Source organism: Electrona antarctica (assembly GCF_951216825.1).
Source record: "Electrona antarctica genome assembly, chromosome: 4".
Classification (NCBI taxonomy): Eukaryota; Metazoa; Chordata; class Actinopteri; order Myctophiformes; family Myctophidae; genus Electrona; species Electrona antarctica.
This window is the reverse complement of record NC_136809.1, coordinates 43,281,419-43,295,331: the sequence shown is the minus strand read 5'-3', so window position 1 is coordinate 43,295,331 and position 13,913 is coordinate 43,281,419. Positions and strand designations below refer to the sequence as shown.

Below are 13,913 nucleotides of genomic sequence, written 5' to 3'. Positions count from 1 at the left end.
CTAAATGCATTTGAGTTTGTTATTTCTTGTTTCTTCGTTCTCAATCTCACAACAACAGAAGGATGGACATGTGATGGTTTCACATCTTTACTTGAACTTCAATAGCAATACAAGACAATCAACACTTTGGGGTCGTTTATGTACACGGGTCTCGGGGTGGGGGGGCACGGGGACGCAATAAAAGTTCTGAGGCGTATATGATCGGTTCAGGAGCTCAAAGAGTTCTGTTGCCACGGCAACATGTTCCATCACCAACAGTCTGCCTGGAGGGCTGGACGCTTTTGGTCTTGATGTGAAGTGAAATGGGATTGGTCGAGAGTTCCTAAAACAGCAGGAAGAGAGCGTGTGCATGAGGGGTCCCCGTTGATATTGATAAAATGCTGCATTGTGATACATTGTTTATACAAGAGCGATGTACACACACCCACGCAGCTCAAACACAGGCACGCACACGGCACGCGTGCATACACACATGCACGCATGCACAGACACGCACACCCAGCCGCTCACGTACGCGCTCACGTACGTACGCACGCACAGTCTGACACTCACACCCACGCGCGCCCACACGCACGCACGCACGCACGCACGTTCACACACACACACACACACATAAAAACATGTTCCTCCTACAGTATGTAGCCTTGTAAAGCCACTATAAATTCATGCACATGTTTTTGAAAGGACTTTTTTCTCTTTTCTTTTTCTTTTTTTTGGCAACATACTAGTGCTTGTTTGACACACTGTTTGCTTGCTACAGGGAAGGGCAACACCCAGAGGATGAACCAATAGAAACTCAGACAATGAGTCCATAAGGATAAAGCACCAATGAGAAGGAACCACACAAGGAGGGTTTAAGACACCGTTTCTCAACGTTTGGTCCGGGGCCCACAAATGGAACCTCTCTGTAACCTCTCTAGGTAGTTATAGACCCACAAGGGTCCATTTGGACCCCTGGTGGGTCCCAGGCCCGACGTTGAGGACCAGTGGTTTAGGAAAGACGGGAGAGGAAGGGGAATGGACGGAGACAGAGAGAGAGGGAGACAGAAAGAAAGGTAAGTTATAAATGGATTACAGTCTTTAAAAAAGTAACAAAACCATGAAAAGGGCAAAGGGGGGGGGAAGTCTCGTGGTGATCGGGACATAGAAACAGGAAGGAGCCTTTGTCACCATCATCATCATCATCATCATCTCTTTTCCTCAAGCCTTGTCGGTATCGTCACCATCATCATCCTCATCACTATACCGCCATCAGTTTTGTTGTCGTTTTTGTATGGTCGCCGTCCTTCCTCCTCCCCGGTTTCTATACCCCGATCACCACCGCCCTAGTCACAGGCTCGTCACTCGCTGCATCTGTCCGTCGTCTTCTTCAGAGGGGGGCTCTGCCGCGTACGCCGTCTCCCCATTGGCTGCCAGCGGCGGGGGCTGGTAGAAGGTCTGCAGGTGATTGGGCCGCGGACCCAGCGGGGGGCGTCCCAGGCTGTAGGGCAGTTCCAGCGCGGGCCGCTGGGGCTGACCGCCGGCAGGGCTGACGTCCTCGTTACCTTCGGGGCTGCTGTCGGGGTAGGAGAGGGCGGGCGGGGAGTTCCGCGTGTAGAAGCGGGGCGGGGAGCTGCTCCGGCTGTACACCTGGTGGGGGGAGTGGCGCGCGTAGAGGTTGTTCGGGGGCGGGGAGTTGGCCTCTCGGGGAACAAAGACATTCGTCGGGGGAGAGCCCCGGGGGAAGACGTTGAGGGGCGGCGTGTGGCGGTCCACGGGGTAGAGGGGGGAGGGGTTGGAATCTCTGGCGTAAATGGGGGAGGGGTCAGAATCTCTGGCGTAAATGGGGGAGGGGTCAGAATCTCTGGCGTAAATGGGGGAGGAGGAGTCAGGGTCAAGGTCGAGGTCGGGGGTCAGGGGTAGGGCGAAGCTGTCGGAGTCGTCCGGGTCGGCGTGGTAGCGGCGTGGCGGCGCGTTCCCTCGGTCCTTGGCTCTCTTCCATCCCTCCACGCCTCCGTCTTTGCTCTCAAACAGGAAGGGTTCCTCCCTGTCGATATCGATGCCTCCCCTCCACACCTCCAGTACCCTGTCCTTGTGTTTAAAGTCCTCGCTCTCTCTCTCCACCCCTCCCCTCCATCCTTCCCTGTCCTTCAGGAACAGAGCGTCCTCTTTCTCTCTCTCCATCCCTGCTCTCCACCCGTCCAGCCCGAAGTCCTTCTTCTGCGTTATGAACGTCTCGTCCCTGCCGCCGGGCTCTGCTCCTCCCCCACGCCACAACTCCATCCGTCCGTCTCTCTTGTCCAAAAGGAGGGGCTCCTCTCGGCCCCGCTCCATCCCGCCTCTCCACTCTTCCATCGTGACGTCTCGCTTCTGAGGTCGAAATGACTCCTCCCTCTCTCGCTCGGCTTCCGCTCTCCACTCCTCCATGGAGGCATCTCTTTTCAGCAGGAAGGCCTCCTCCTTGTCTCTGTCTTGACCTCCTCTCCATCCGTCCAGGCCTACGTCCCTCTGTTTCAGCAGCAGCGGTTCCTCCAGTGCCTTGTACAGGGGTTCAGACTCCTGGGGTGGAGGGGGGCGGAGGAGGGGGTAAAGGTCTGTCCCGGTAAATATTCCTGTCTCTGTCTCTCTCCGACCCTGGGCCCATCTCGCCCACCGCGCGATGACGGGACAGCGTGCCAGGGGTTCGGCTGAGGGTGGAGGAGTAGGGACGAGCCTGAACGTCGGGGGGACGGGCTTGCTGCTGCTGTCTGTCCTGGAGCCCCCCGCGACGACCCAGGGTGCTCTGCAGCTGCGACCTCTCCCTGTCCTGAAGCTGCTGCTGCTGTTGCTCGTGAGCCTCAGAGTCCGTGGGGGAGTCCGCGAGATGCGACCAACCGTCCTGCAGCCGCGGCGTCCCGGCGTGATCTTGGCCGCGTGCCGATCCGGCGGTGGCATGCAGTGCGTCAGTCTGGATTTGCGTCTGGTGCCTGCCAGCATGCGTCCAGCCGGCGTCTTGCGCGCTGTTGTGACGCATGTGCGTCTGCATGGTGGCGGCCCAGACCCCGTCCGAGGGCGGCGGCGGCGGTTGTTGTTGAGGGTGGCGAGTCAGCGTAGCGGCGTGAGTGGGCCTGTCAAGGTGGTGTGGCCTGGCGAGGCTGCCGTAGCGCTCCGGGGGCACCGGCATGGCCACTGAGGGCCTCAGGTTGCTCTGCACCAGCTCCGAGATGATCATCTTCTCCAGAGCCGCGGCGTCAGACAGGTTCCTGCGCATTCCGGCCCCGCCGCCGGTCAGTTCAGACGCCCCGTGGGGCGTGAGGAGGCCCGGGGAGACTTCGTCCCCTCCCCCTTCCCTCAGGAGGTCGCTGCTGCCCACCACCCCGACCCGCGAGCCCGGTCCGGCACCTCCCAGACCGTGCAGGGTGAAGGTGTTGGGGGTGTAGCCTCCGTTGAGACACACGCTGTCCAGCCCGCAGGACTCCTGGCTCTGGGACGCGCCGGCCTCTGTTAGGGAGAGGACAGATGGGAGTCAGGAGTCGGACACAACGTGATTGTCAAACATTTTCATTGGATGGACACTCAAATTGATATGCATAAGATCACAGACCTCCGTTTCAGAAGATTTTGTGCCAGGGACCACAGTAAGTGATTTGTCAATTTTGTCAAAACGCATCACACATATTGTGAGCTTGTAGATTGGCTATTTTATTTATTTATTTATTTAATAATAAAAATGATTTGGGTTACAGTGTTTAAACTGTTCTTCATTTTGCTGAGGACCCCTTGGAACCCCCTCAAGGACCCCTGGGGGTCCCCGAACCCCACTTTGAGAACCATTGGTGTAAATGACCTTGAGATGAATGAACATAATGGATGGATGGGCAGAGAGACTGGTATAGATCGATTTGGATAACAGTAACAGCAGTATCATTGAATGGAATTGTATGCAACCATATGGAAGATAATATATTTGAATGTTTTCATGGTCTCTGTATTGTCATGACTGTTGACAGAACCATGCTGCACAAGGAAATGGTGCTGAATGATAAGAGTGAGCACAATAAAAGAGAGCTCATACTCTGGCTGTTTCTGAAGGTTCCTATCGATCCAGGTTAGACAGACACACGGACGGGGAAGGACAAAAGACAAAAGACACACGTTTCAAGGTCAAGGTCACACTACACTGCAGACTGCAGGGAAGTAGCAAATGGAATGAACAGTATTGTAACGTTTGAATTTAGTTAGACTCGTAACAATAAACTTGTGAACTGTGAACCGTTACTTTTCAAGCATCTGTGATCTACACAAATAAGCTAGAAATGTCTGGTTTGTTTGGTCCAAGATAACCAGATAACGGAGAGAAGCTGAGCTTTGTATAAAAATGATAAAAGAAGGCAAGACAAAGGGCCAGACTGACAGCGGCTTTACAAAGCACTGTGTTGAAGGCGTACCTGTGGAGGTGAAGGGTTGGTTATATCCTTGGGCCAGCAGAGTGTCATATGGAGAGGCTCCAGGATGGGTCTGCAATACTGGGTTAGTCAGGAAATGGTTCCCCAAAGCAGCTGGCGAGGGGGATAAAATACAAACAATCTCAGGCAAATAATTACGCGAGAGACAATCAATGTTTGTAGAACACATGCCACCTGTTCACCCAGTCTCAACTCTTCTCCCTCCTGGCTTATTACTGGCGGAATGCCCTTCCAACTTCATTTGGAAAAGCTGAGTCGCCCTCTCTCCGTCGTCTGTCGTAAACTAAAACTCAGGACGTGAGGTATTTCTGGATGAGTTTTAGTTCACATCAGACGACGACGAAATGGGAGTGGAGAACTCCCATTTATCCCTCCTTTGCACTTGTGTTGATATATGTATATTTAATCGCTACATCGCTCTTCTAAATTTGTGTTCTGCTGCTTTCCTCTTACAGTGCATCGCTTAAGCATAATATAAGAATGTTGTGTGAGAACTATGGCTTTGATACTTTGTCACTCTGGAGGAGGGAAATCAGCTAAAATGTCAAATGTGCACTAACCGTAAGACCAAAATGAACTAAGACATCAGTCAGTAGCACAGAGAACAAGGTGAACAATAAAGAATGTCTAGAGATCTTCACCTCTGTTGAGCGTTGGAGTGTTGTTGACATCTGCAGCGATGAAGGACGACTCTGTCTGCCTGCGCACTGTGTCGTTCCACATCCTTCTAATGCGGCTCTGGAACAAATGAATACACACATACACCCACGGTCAAAAACAGTCGAAGAAAGACAGCAAGAATACACACAGGCAGAGTTGGAGAACGATAAAAAAAAGAAAGCAGAAAGGGTGACAGACAGAAACGGAGGCAGAGACAAAGTCAGAGAAACAAACAGAGAACCATGGGCGATTGATGCAAATTTGGATGCGTTCAAGAGCAGGATGCGATGCCAAATGTTTGAGTGCGTAAATAATGGAACGATGCTCTATACCTGTCTGTTGGCAGTGGCTCTGCGTGCCTGGCTGCTGCTGTAGCGGCTGTTGGACCGCAGGGCCGAGCCCTTAACCGAGTCAGGAGAGCTGCCAGAGGACGAGCCACAGCACTGGGAAAAACGCAGGCATCGGCCATAGTCCTTCTGACCCTACGCACAAATATATATATCGTTGCTGTCGGGCAGAAACCTTGTGTCTCCATATTTCTTCATATTTCTTTTTTTCTCTCTGTAATTGAATGCCCTGCTTTGCCGTTCAAGTTAAGCGCTATTTGGGAAAATCAATTCGAAGTCTTTGAAATGTCAAGTGGTTCAGTCTGTCTGTGTTTTTTTTTATATAAATACTGAACCAATGAAAACTGTTAACAAAAGCTTGTGACTAAACACTCACCAATTATCTTTTGTACTTTTCTTTTAAGTAACAGTTTTTGGACATACAAGGCTTCCACCTGACAGCGACGATATACTGTGTGTATTTATCTTTATTTGCCCTGGGTGAGGGGGGGGGGGGGGGGGGTGGTGATAAAGCCGCTTGCACTGATTGGTCAGCCCTATAAGGGCTGATATGGCAAGTGACCAACCAGCGCAGGAGCCTCTTGAGTTTATTAGAATGCAAAGGAACCAAAACACAGAGCGGAAAACAGCGACCCACAGCTGGTCACAGAAAGGCTGTGCGCCAACACAGGTGAGGCCCACCAGCAGGCAGCAGCACCGGCCATGTTCTCCGTTAACTCCCTCCCAGTGGGACTACTGTTTTGTTCACCCGGGCAGTTTCTTATTGACAGTATGATGTTAATCAATTTTCTCCTCATGCTGCAGGCAAGTAAATAAAGCTTGAGTTTTTGTTAAATTATTGCCTGGCCCCGGGTCAGTGATCTATAATCACGTAGGCTACTGTAAACACAGATATGTACATACTGTACTGTACATGTACTGTACATACACAGAGACGAGTTCATGCAAGATTGTGGACGCAGAGGGGAATTTAAGATGTAAACATGATTAACTGTAGAACATAAAAATTGTGTTTTGCTGAAATATAATGTTCTAATTAACACTACACTGTTGCTGTTGGACATTCTCACTCCCACTTTACAGCAGTAGTATGGTGCTGCAGTCTACATCGTGTAAACACGCAAGCACGCACGCACGCACGCACGCACGCACGCACGCACGCACGCACGCACACATTGAAAATTGCTGAAGGGAGCCAAAACAATTGCAGAAAAATAGCAGTTCTACAAGGTGTAGTGAGCTTGTAGAGCAGCTATTTTCCTGTTTGTAACATCGTTGCACAGCTAATTATAAAGTAAAGACAACCTTAACTCCAACCTCAATATTTACTTGTCCTAATTGTAAGTCCAACTCCAATACTTTTGAACCATGAAACAAGCATTTCTCTTGTGAGGACTATAGTCTATTTCTCAACTGCTACTATACTATATTTGTCCCTCACATGCATAGTAGTACAAGTACACACATGCACGCACACACGCACGCACGCACGCACGCACGCACGCACGCACGCACGCACGCACGCACGCACGCACGCACGCACACACACACACACACACACACATACATACACAGAGGACCGACCTTCCTGGTGAGGGTGCAGTGGAGGATGGTGATGAGCAGGGCCTGGGCCGTGTTCAGGGAGGAGAAGAGGTAGGCCAGGAGCAGGGAGGGGGCGGAGACAAACACCAGGCCCGACGACCAGGTCACACTCTGCAGGAAGAGGAGGGTGAGGGAGCCCACCGCCCATGCCCTGTTCGGACCACACGGTAGAGAGAGAGGGGCATGAGAGGAGGGTGAGGGAGCCCACCGCCCATGCCCTGTTCGGACCACACGGCCTGAGATCAGATTCTAAAAATGTCTTCTACATCCTGACAGTTTTCTGAAAAAGCTGTTTCTATGTCAGTCGTTCTTCGATTTTTCAAAAATAGCAGACCTACAAGCTCGTAGCGCGCCACTCGGTGGCTTGTAGATCTGCTATTTTTCAATAGCTAAAGCATAACATAATGCTAACACCTAAAGGGGTTCCCGTCCAAAATGGGTTAACCTAACCCTCTAGTCTTAGTCGAAAAAATACAAGCTCAAACCAATTCAGACCAATTGTATCTAATCTGGAGAGAGAACTCATACAGGATACTGGATATACAAGTGAAATTGGAATCACAGAAAATTAGCAAATAAAATTGGAACTGGATCATATCAATTGGAGCTGATGAATACACAATACACTTGGAGAGGCTGCGTTGCAACGGCCAGGACAGTCTAGCAACATTTGAATATATATGGGGCCCTATTACGGCTCACCTCGACTCCACTGCACTGAATAACTATTGTTCTGCATGCCCTGCTACTGTTTCAAAACTGTTGTATTTATATACCTCATTACGATAGGTCTGTCACTCGTTTATTATACATTACATAGTCTGGTGTAGGTCATTGTTATGTATGTCTTGTTTGTCTAGAAAAACCCCAATAAAAACAAATATAATAAAAAAAAGTTGAGCTGACCGTTGCGGTAAAAAAACATATTATTTTCTGTTTACTAAAGAGCTGTTACTGAACAAAGGTTCAAGTTCATGTAGTGTCCCCGAAGGGCAAATTGGGTTGCAGCATAGACAGTACATTAAACAATGAAACAGTACAAATAAAAGGTTCACAGTTCACATAGCAGATACAGTTGGAGGCCATCGATATTGTCCTTTTCTTTTTGCTGAGGTTTGCGTGATCTGCGCAAAAGGACAGTTTACCCATTTTGGGCGGGAACCCCTTTTGGTGTTTTGTTGCATTATGTTATAATTTAGCTATTGAAAAATAGCAGATCTACAAGCTCATAGCGCGCCACTCGCGAGCTTGTAGGTCTGCTATTTTTGAAAAATCGTGAAAATATTTATTTCAGAAAACTGGAGGATTTAGAAGGATTTTTTTTAAATTTTGAGGTCAGGCCTAAATGGGTCAAATGATAAGGGACAATATCGGTGGCACCCAACTGTACCAAAGTACAAAAGTGCACATGACCATTAAAGTGCAAGCGTTAAAGTGCTATGACCGTTGCCGTTGGTAGGTGCACGTTGGCCATAGAAAGTGCATGTGCATAGACACGAGACCAATACAGTAAATAAAGTGCTCCTCATAAGGTTATCTCCTTGATCTACCCACAGCAACATTCAGTGTGCAAATAGAGACGGGGGGACAAAGGAATATTTGTGCCTGTTTTTGTGGCACAGGGGGCCGGATGGGAGAAGGTTGTACTCTCCATTTAGTGGGTGAGCACGCAGCATCAGATCGAATACACAGAGCTTTGTTATGCACCTGTTTCTTAAAGATAAGGTCTAGGCTATTCATCTGTGAGCCAATTATCTTAGAGGCCACTTTTCAATTTTCTTAGGGAGTTCTTGTCTCTTACCATACCAACAAATAATCGAAAAAGAAATGACAGACTCGATGTAGGCATGCACTGTAAAACAGTTTCATCAGAGTCTTGTCGACATTGAACTTAGCCATTTTCCTTAGACAGTACAGGCGTTATTGACCTTTTTTATACATCACATCAGTATTTAGGTCGAATTTCAGCTTGTCATCAATTATTGTGCCCAGATATTTGTAGCTGGGTACAATATCTACTGTCTTCTGGGGGAGTTGTGGGGAATGTCTAAAATCTATGCATAGCTCTTTTGTTTTAGAGACATTAAGCTGCAAGAAGGCATTGTCACACCAGGATAGAAAATCGTCTACCACTTGCCCGTGACAGTTCTCATCATTATCGAGCAGGCTGACGATGACCGAGTCGTCAGCGTACTTAATGATGAATCTGTTGTGGAAATGGCTAACACAATCGTTGGTATAAAGAATGTAAAGAAAGGCAGATAAAACACAACCCTGGGGCGAGCCAGTAGAAGATGACAGGAAGCTAGACAGTATCTCGTTAACCCTTACACGTTGAGATCTGTTAGTTAAGAAATCAAGAATCCAGCCCACCAGACAAGGATCTACACCAAAGGAGTAACCAGTTTATCAACCAAACCATGGGGCTGTATGGTATTAAACGCTGAGGAGAAATCAATACAAAGCAGCCTCGCATGGGCCAAACACTCTATAACAATGATTACTATCAGAATTTCAAACTTCAACTGATTCTTTTTAATAATAATGAAAAAAAGGAGAGTTTGTTAGCTTGGTGTTTCTAGCTCTGGATATTAACCTCCCCTGTGATACTGACCTCAGGTTGTCATGGCGACTGGAGTCTGGCTTGAGGGCTGCTGAGCTGTGCATCTTATGCAGGGTCATCACCAAGACTACCAGGTTCAGCTGAAGTTAAATAAGGACAACAGTCAGCTATGGGATGATGTCTGCTCACCAGTCTGAGTCAATATCATTCACTCAAAGACATGTTTACAGTGCCCTTACTGACTGTGTGTTTGAGTAGAAGGTCTCACCGTTATTACGACCGACACGGGCCCAAGGAAACTCCAGATGAAATAATTGTCTGTCCGCAGCCAGCACCTACACACGCGCACACGCACACGTGCACACGCACATGCGCGCGCACACACACACACACACACACACACACACACACACACACACACACACACACACACACACACACACACACACACACACACACACACACACACACACACACACACACACAGCAACTTTACAGCAATTATATCCAGTCTGCAAGGTGACAAATTATTATCTTAATTACCTCCACCAACGGAGTTGGACAGGGTTATGTATTCGCCCCATGCCATTTATGTAAGCATAATAACTCAAAACGGATGTTGAGATTTTCCTGAAACGTGGTGGGAATGATCAGTAGGATTCTTAGCACGTTTATAAATGTCACGGTCACAATTAAGGTTTGTTAGCAAGATAACTCAAGAACAGATGACACGGATGTCCTGAAACTTGGTGGCGATGATCAGTAATTTGGGGCTAAAATGTTCCAAATTCAAGGTCACATTCAAGGTGAATGTCAGAACGTATTGGCAGAAACTTTAATGAAACATGGTGGGAGTGATCAATAGGCTGATTATGGGTTACACTCAAGGGCAAGGTCATAATTACATTACGTAATCACTCATTGGCATAACTTGACAATTGCATAGTGTTGACAGAGGTGCATGTGTACTCTACAAAGAAACTTTACTAGTGCATTCCTAGAAATAACAACCAGGTTACACCCACGCACCATGCGCACACGCACGCACTCAAACACGTCATTCCTCCACCTACGCAGTGTGTGAGCCGTAGCCTCTGAAGTCTATGGCTGCAGACACAGCCACCACCAGGCCAGGGACAGAGTAGCCACACAGGTAGAAGTACTTCCTCCTGGAGGTCCGTCCCTCAAATACCTCCCGCTGCAAGAGGTACAGTTCCACCGCCTCCAGACATAACCAGCAGAACACCGAAAGCAGGGAGAAGTGCAGCAGGCCAGCAACAATGGAACATGCCACCTGGAGATGTGAAAAGGAGGTGCTACATAGTTTTTTTTATATATAAATTAATAGCCTACTGTAATTATGTAAGTGAGTTAACCAATACAAAATATTAACAAGAGCTTGTAACTAAATAACAATGTGGATCACTGTGGATCCACTGAAACACAGGTAACAATGTGGATCACTGTGGATCCACTGAAACACAGGTAACAATGTGGATCACTGTGGATCCACTGAAACACAGGTAACAATGTGGATCACTGTGGATCCACTGAAACACAGGTAACAATGTGGATCACTGTGGATCCACTGAAACACAGGTAACAATGTGGATCACTGTGGATCCACTGAAACACAGGTAACAATGTGGATCACTGTGGATCCACTGAAACACAGGTAACAATGTGGATCACTGTGGATCCACTGAAACACAGGTAACAATGTGGATCACTGTGGATCCACTGAAACACAGGTAACAATGTGGATCACTGTGGATCCACTGAAACACAGGTAACAATGTGGATCACTGTGGATCCACTGAAACACAGGTAACAATGTGGATCACTGTGGATCCACTGAAACACAGGTAACAATGTGGATCACTGTGGATCCACTGAAACACAGGTAACAATGTGGATCACTGTGGATCCACTGAAACACAGGTAACAATGTGGATCACTGTGGATCCACTGAAACACAGGTAACAATGTGGATCACTGTGGATCCACTGAAACACAGGTAACAATGTGGATCACTGTGGATCCACTGAAACACAGGTAACAATGTGGATCACTGTGGATCCACTGAAACACAGGTAACAATGTGGATCACTGTGGATCCACTGAAACACAGGTAACAATGTGGATCACTGTGGATCCACTGAAACACAGGTAACAATGTGGATCACTGTGGATCTACTGAAACACAGGTAACAATGTGGATCACTGTGGATCCACTGAAACACAGGTAACAATGTGGATCACTGTGGATCTACTGAAACACAGGTAACAATGTGGATCACTGTGGATCTACTGAAACACAGGTAACAATGTGGATCACTGTGGATCTACTGAAACACAGGTCATTTCGTTGTTCTTTTTTTTAACAGCTTTGGTTTCCACTTTGCAAAACGGCTCATGATATACATACAGGGATTGTCCTGAACCAGCAGAAAGCTACAGTTGGAGGCCATCGATATTGTCCTTTTCTTTTTGCTGAGTTTTGCGTGATCTGCGCAAAAGGACAGTTAACCCATTTTGGGCGGGAACCCCTTTTGGTGTTTTAAACATTATGTTATAATTTAGCTATTGAAAAATAGCTATTTTTGAAAAATCGTGAAAATATTTATTTCAGAAAACTGGAGGATTTAGAAGGATTTTTTTTTAATTTTGAGGTCAGGCCTAAATGGGTCAAATGATAAGGGACAATATCGGTGGCACCCAACTGTAATGTATGTTTAGACATGGGTTGGGTAGGTTAGGACTAGAGAGAGGATCTGGGGAGGGTAGGTTAGGACTAGAGAGAGGATCTGGGGAGGGTAGGTTAGGACTAGAGAGAGGATCTGGGGAGGGTGTTCAGAACAGAGAACACCCATCGGATGCCCTGAAGGTGTTTCCTTCACCAATGCTATCCGACAGCTGAATATTATATGTAGGCCTACTATGATATAATTACACAAAATAAATATTAGCAATAGTTCTCTGCTACATGATTATACATTTCAGCACGCACGCACGCACGCACGCACGCACGCTCCCATGTACAGTATGTAATCTTACTTCTTATTCTTCAATAACTATTACACTCTGGACTATAGTCCACTATCACTCACTGGGAACTGGGCCTTGTCTGCACCAACGAGGAACAGCAGCTCAGTGATGAAGAGGTTGGCCCACAGGTTGCAGTGGATGCTGCTGTGGTCCGTGTGCCAGGGCGCCCCCTGGCAGCACAGGGTGGTGATGCAGGCTGCCAGACATACCAGCGCAACAGAGATGCCCACCCAGGACACCACATAGACCAGCAGCTCTTCTACGCCTGCACCAGACTGACAAGAGAAATGAAACGTTCACTATAGTCCGACGGGGAGTGATTTGCAAACTGTGTGTGTGTGTGTGTGTGTGTGTGTGTGTGTGTGTGTGTGTGTGTGTGTGTGTGTGTGTGTGTGTGCCCGTGTATGTGTATGTGTATGTGTCTGCGTGTGCGTGCGTGCGTGCTTGTGTGTGTGTGTGTGTGTGTGTGTGTGTGTGTGTGTGTGTGTGTGTGTGTGTGTGTGTGTGTGTGTGTGTGTGCGCCCGTGTATGTGTATGTGTATGTGTCTGCGTGTGCGTGCGTGCGTGCTTGCGTGCCTGCGTGTGTGTGTGTGTGTGTGTGTGTGTGTGTGTGTGTGTGTGTGTGTGTGTGCTTACAGCAGGCTGTTGGTAGGTCATAAGGACAGCGTAGCTGGACAGGTGGTTACACGCGCAGGTGGTGTGTGTGTTGTTGGTGTGCAACAGGCGGCAGCCCTGTGCGGACCACCTGCCACTCCCAGAGGACCCCGACGAGTTCCAGAATGAACAGTTGGGGCCAAAGTGGTTCTCAAGCTGTGAACAAAATCACACATGAGGAAAACAGGCACATACATGCACATGCGTGCCGCACACACACACAAAAACACACACACAAAAACACACACACACACACACACACACACACACACACACACACACACACACACACACACACACACACACACACACACACACACACACACACACACACACACACACACACACAAACAAACACGTGACTCTACTATAAAAGTAGTTCACAATTTGCTTGATAAAAGGAATTCCTGGTTCAAAGACACACACACACACACACACACACACACACCTGCAGGTGTCTGAGGGTGAAGATGACGGGCTCAGAGAGATAAACCCTGTTGAAGCCTCTGTGGACCGACGCCGAGATCACGTGGGAGTTGACCACCAGGCTCCGCCCCCTGACCTCTGACCCCTGGCTCAGTGCCACGCTCAGCCGCAGAGTGGAGTTGTGGGTGG

The 13,913-nt window shown here is 48.4% G+C and overlaps 2 protein-coding genes across 2 annotated transcripts in view; both read right to left on the bottom strand.

Moving 5' to 3' along the window:
* Nucleotides 1-1,161: 1,161 nt before the first annotated feature.
* On the bottom strand, nucleotides 1,162-2,406 carry LOC306921327 (uncharacterized protein; the record flags this gene model as incomplete). Its single annotated transcript, XM_079498436.1, has 1 exon — nucleotides 1,162-2,406. The coding sequence occupies one exon, from the start codon at nucleotides 2,404-2,406 to the stop codon at nucleotides 1,330-1,332; it is 1,077 nt and encodes a 358-aa protein (XP_079354562.1). The 3' UTR covers nucleotides 1,162-1,329.
* Nucleotides 2,407-2,451: 45 nt separating this feature from the next.
* LOC306921464 (adhesion G protein-coupled receptor L1-like) overlaps nucleotides 2,452-13,913 on the bottom strand; it is a 37,491-nt gene continuing 26,029 nt past the window's right edge. The window contains exons 14-24 of the mRNA XM_079498594.1: nucleotides 13,747-13,913; nucleotides 13,281-13,454; nucleotides 12,707-12,919; nucleotides 10,670-10,890; nucleotides 9,865-9,931; nucleotides 9,648-9,736; nucleotides 7,016-7,184; nucleotides 5,417-5,566; nucleotides 5,066-5,162; nucleotides 4,407-4,517; nucleotides 2,452-3,486 (exon numbers count right to left, since the gene is read on the bottom strand). The exon at nucleotides 13,747-13,913 is cut by the window's right edge and continues 51 nt beyond it. Of these exons, the coding sequence (XP_079354720.1) occupies nucleotides 2,531-3,486; nucleotides 4,407-4,517; nucleotides 5,066-5,162; nucleotides 5,417-5,566; nucleotides 7,016-7,184; nucleotides 9,648-9,736; nucleotides 9,865-9,931; nucleotides 10,670-10,890; nucleotides 12,707-12,919; nucleotides 13,281-13,454; nucleotides 13,747-13,913 (2,414 nt within the window). The 3' untranslated portion in view covers nucleotides 2,452-2,530. The remainder of the gene's footprint in view (nucleotides 3,487-4,406; nucleotides 4,518-5,065; nucleotides 5,163-5,416; nucleotides 5,567-7,015; nucleotides 7,185-9,647; nucleotides 9,737-9,864; nucleotides 9,932-10,669; nucleotides 10,891-12,706; nucleotides 12,920-13,280; nucleotides 13,455-13,746) is intronic.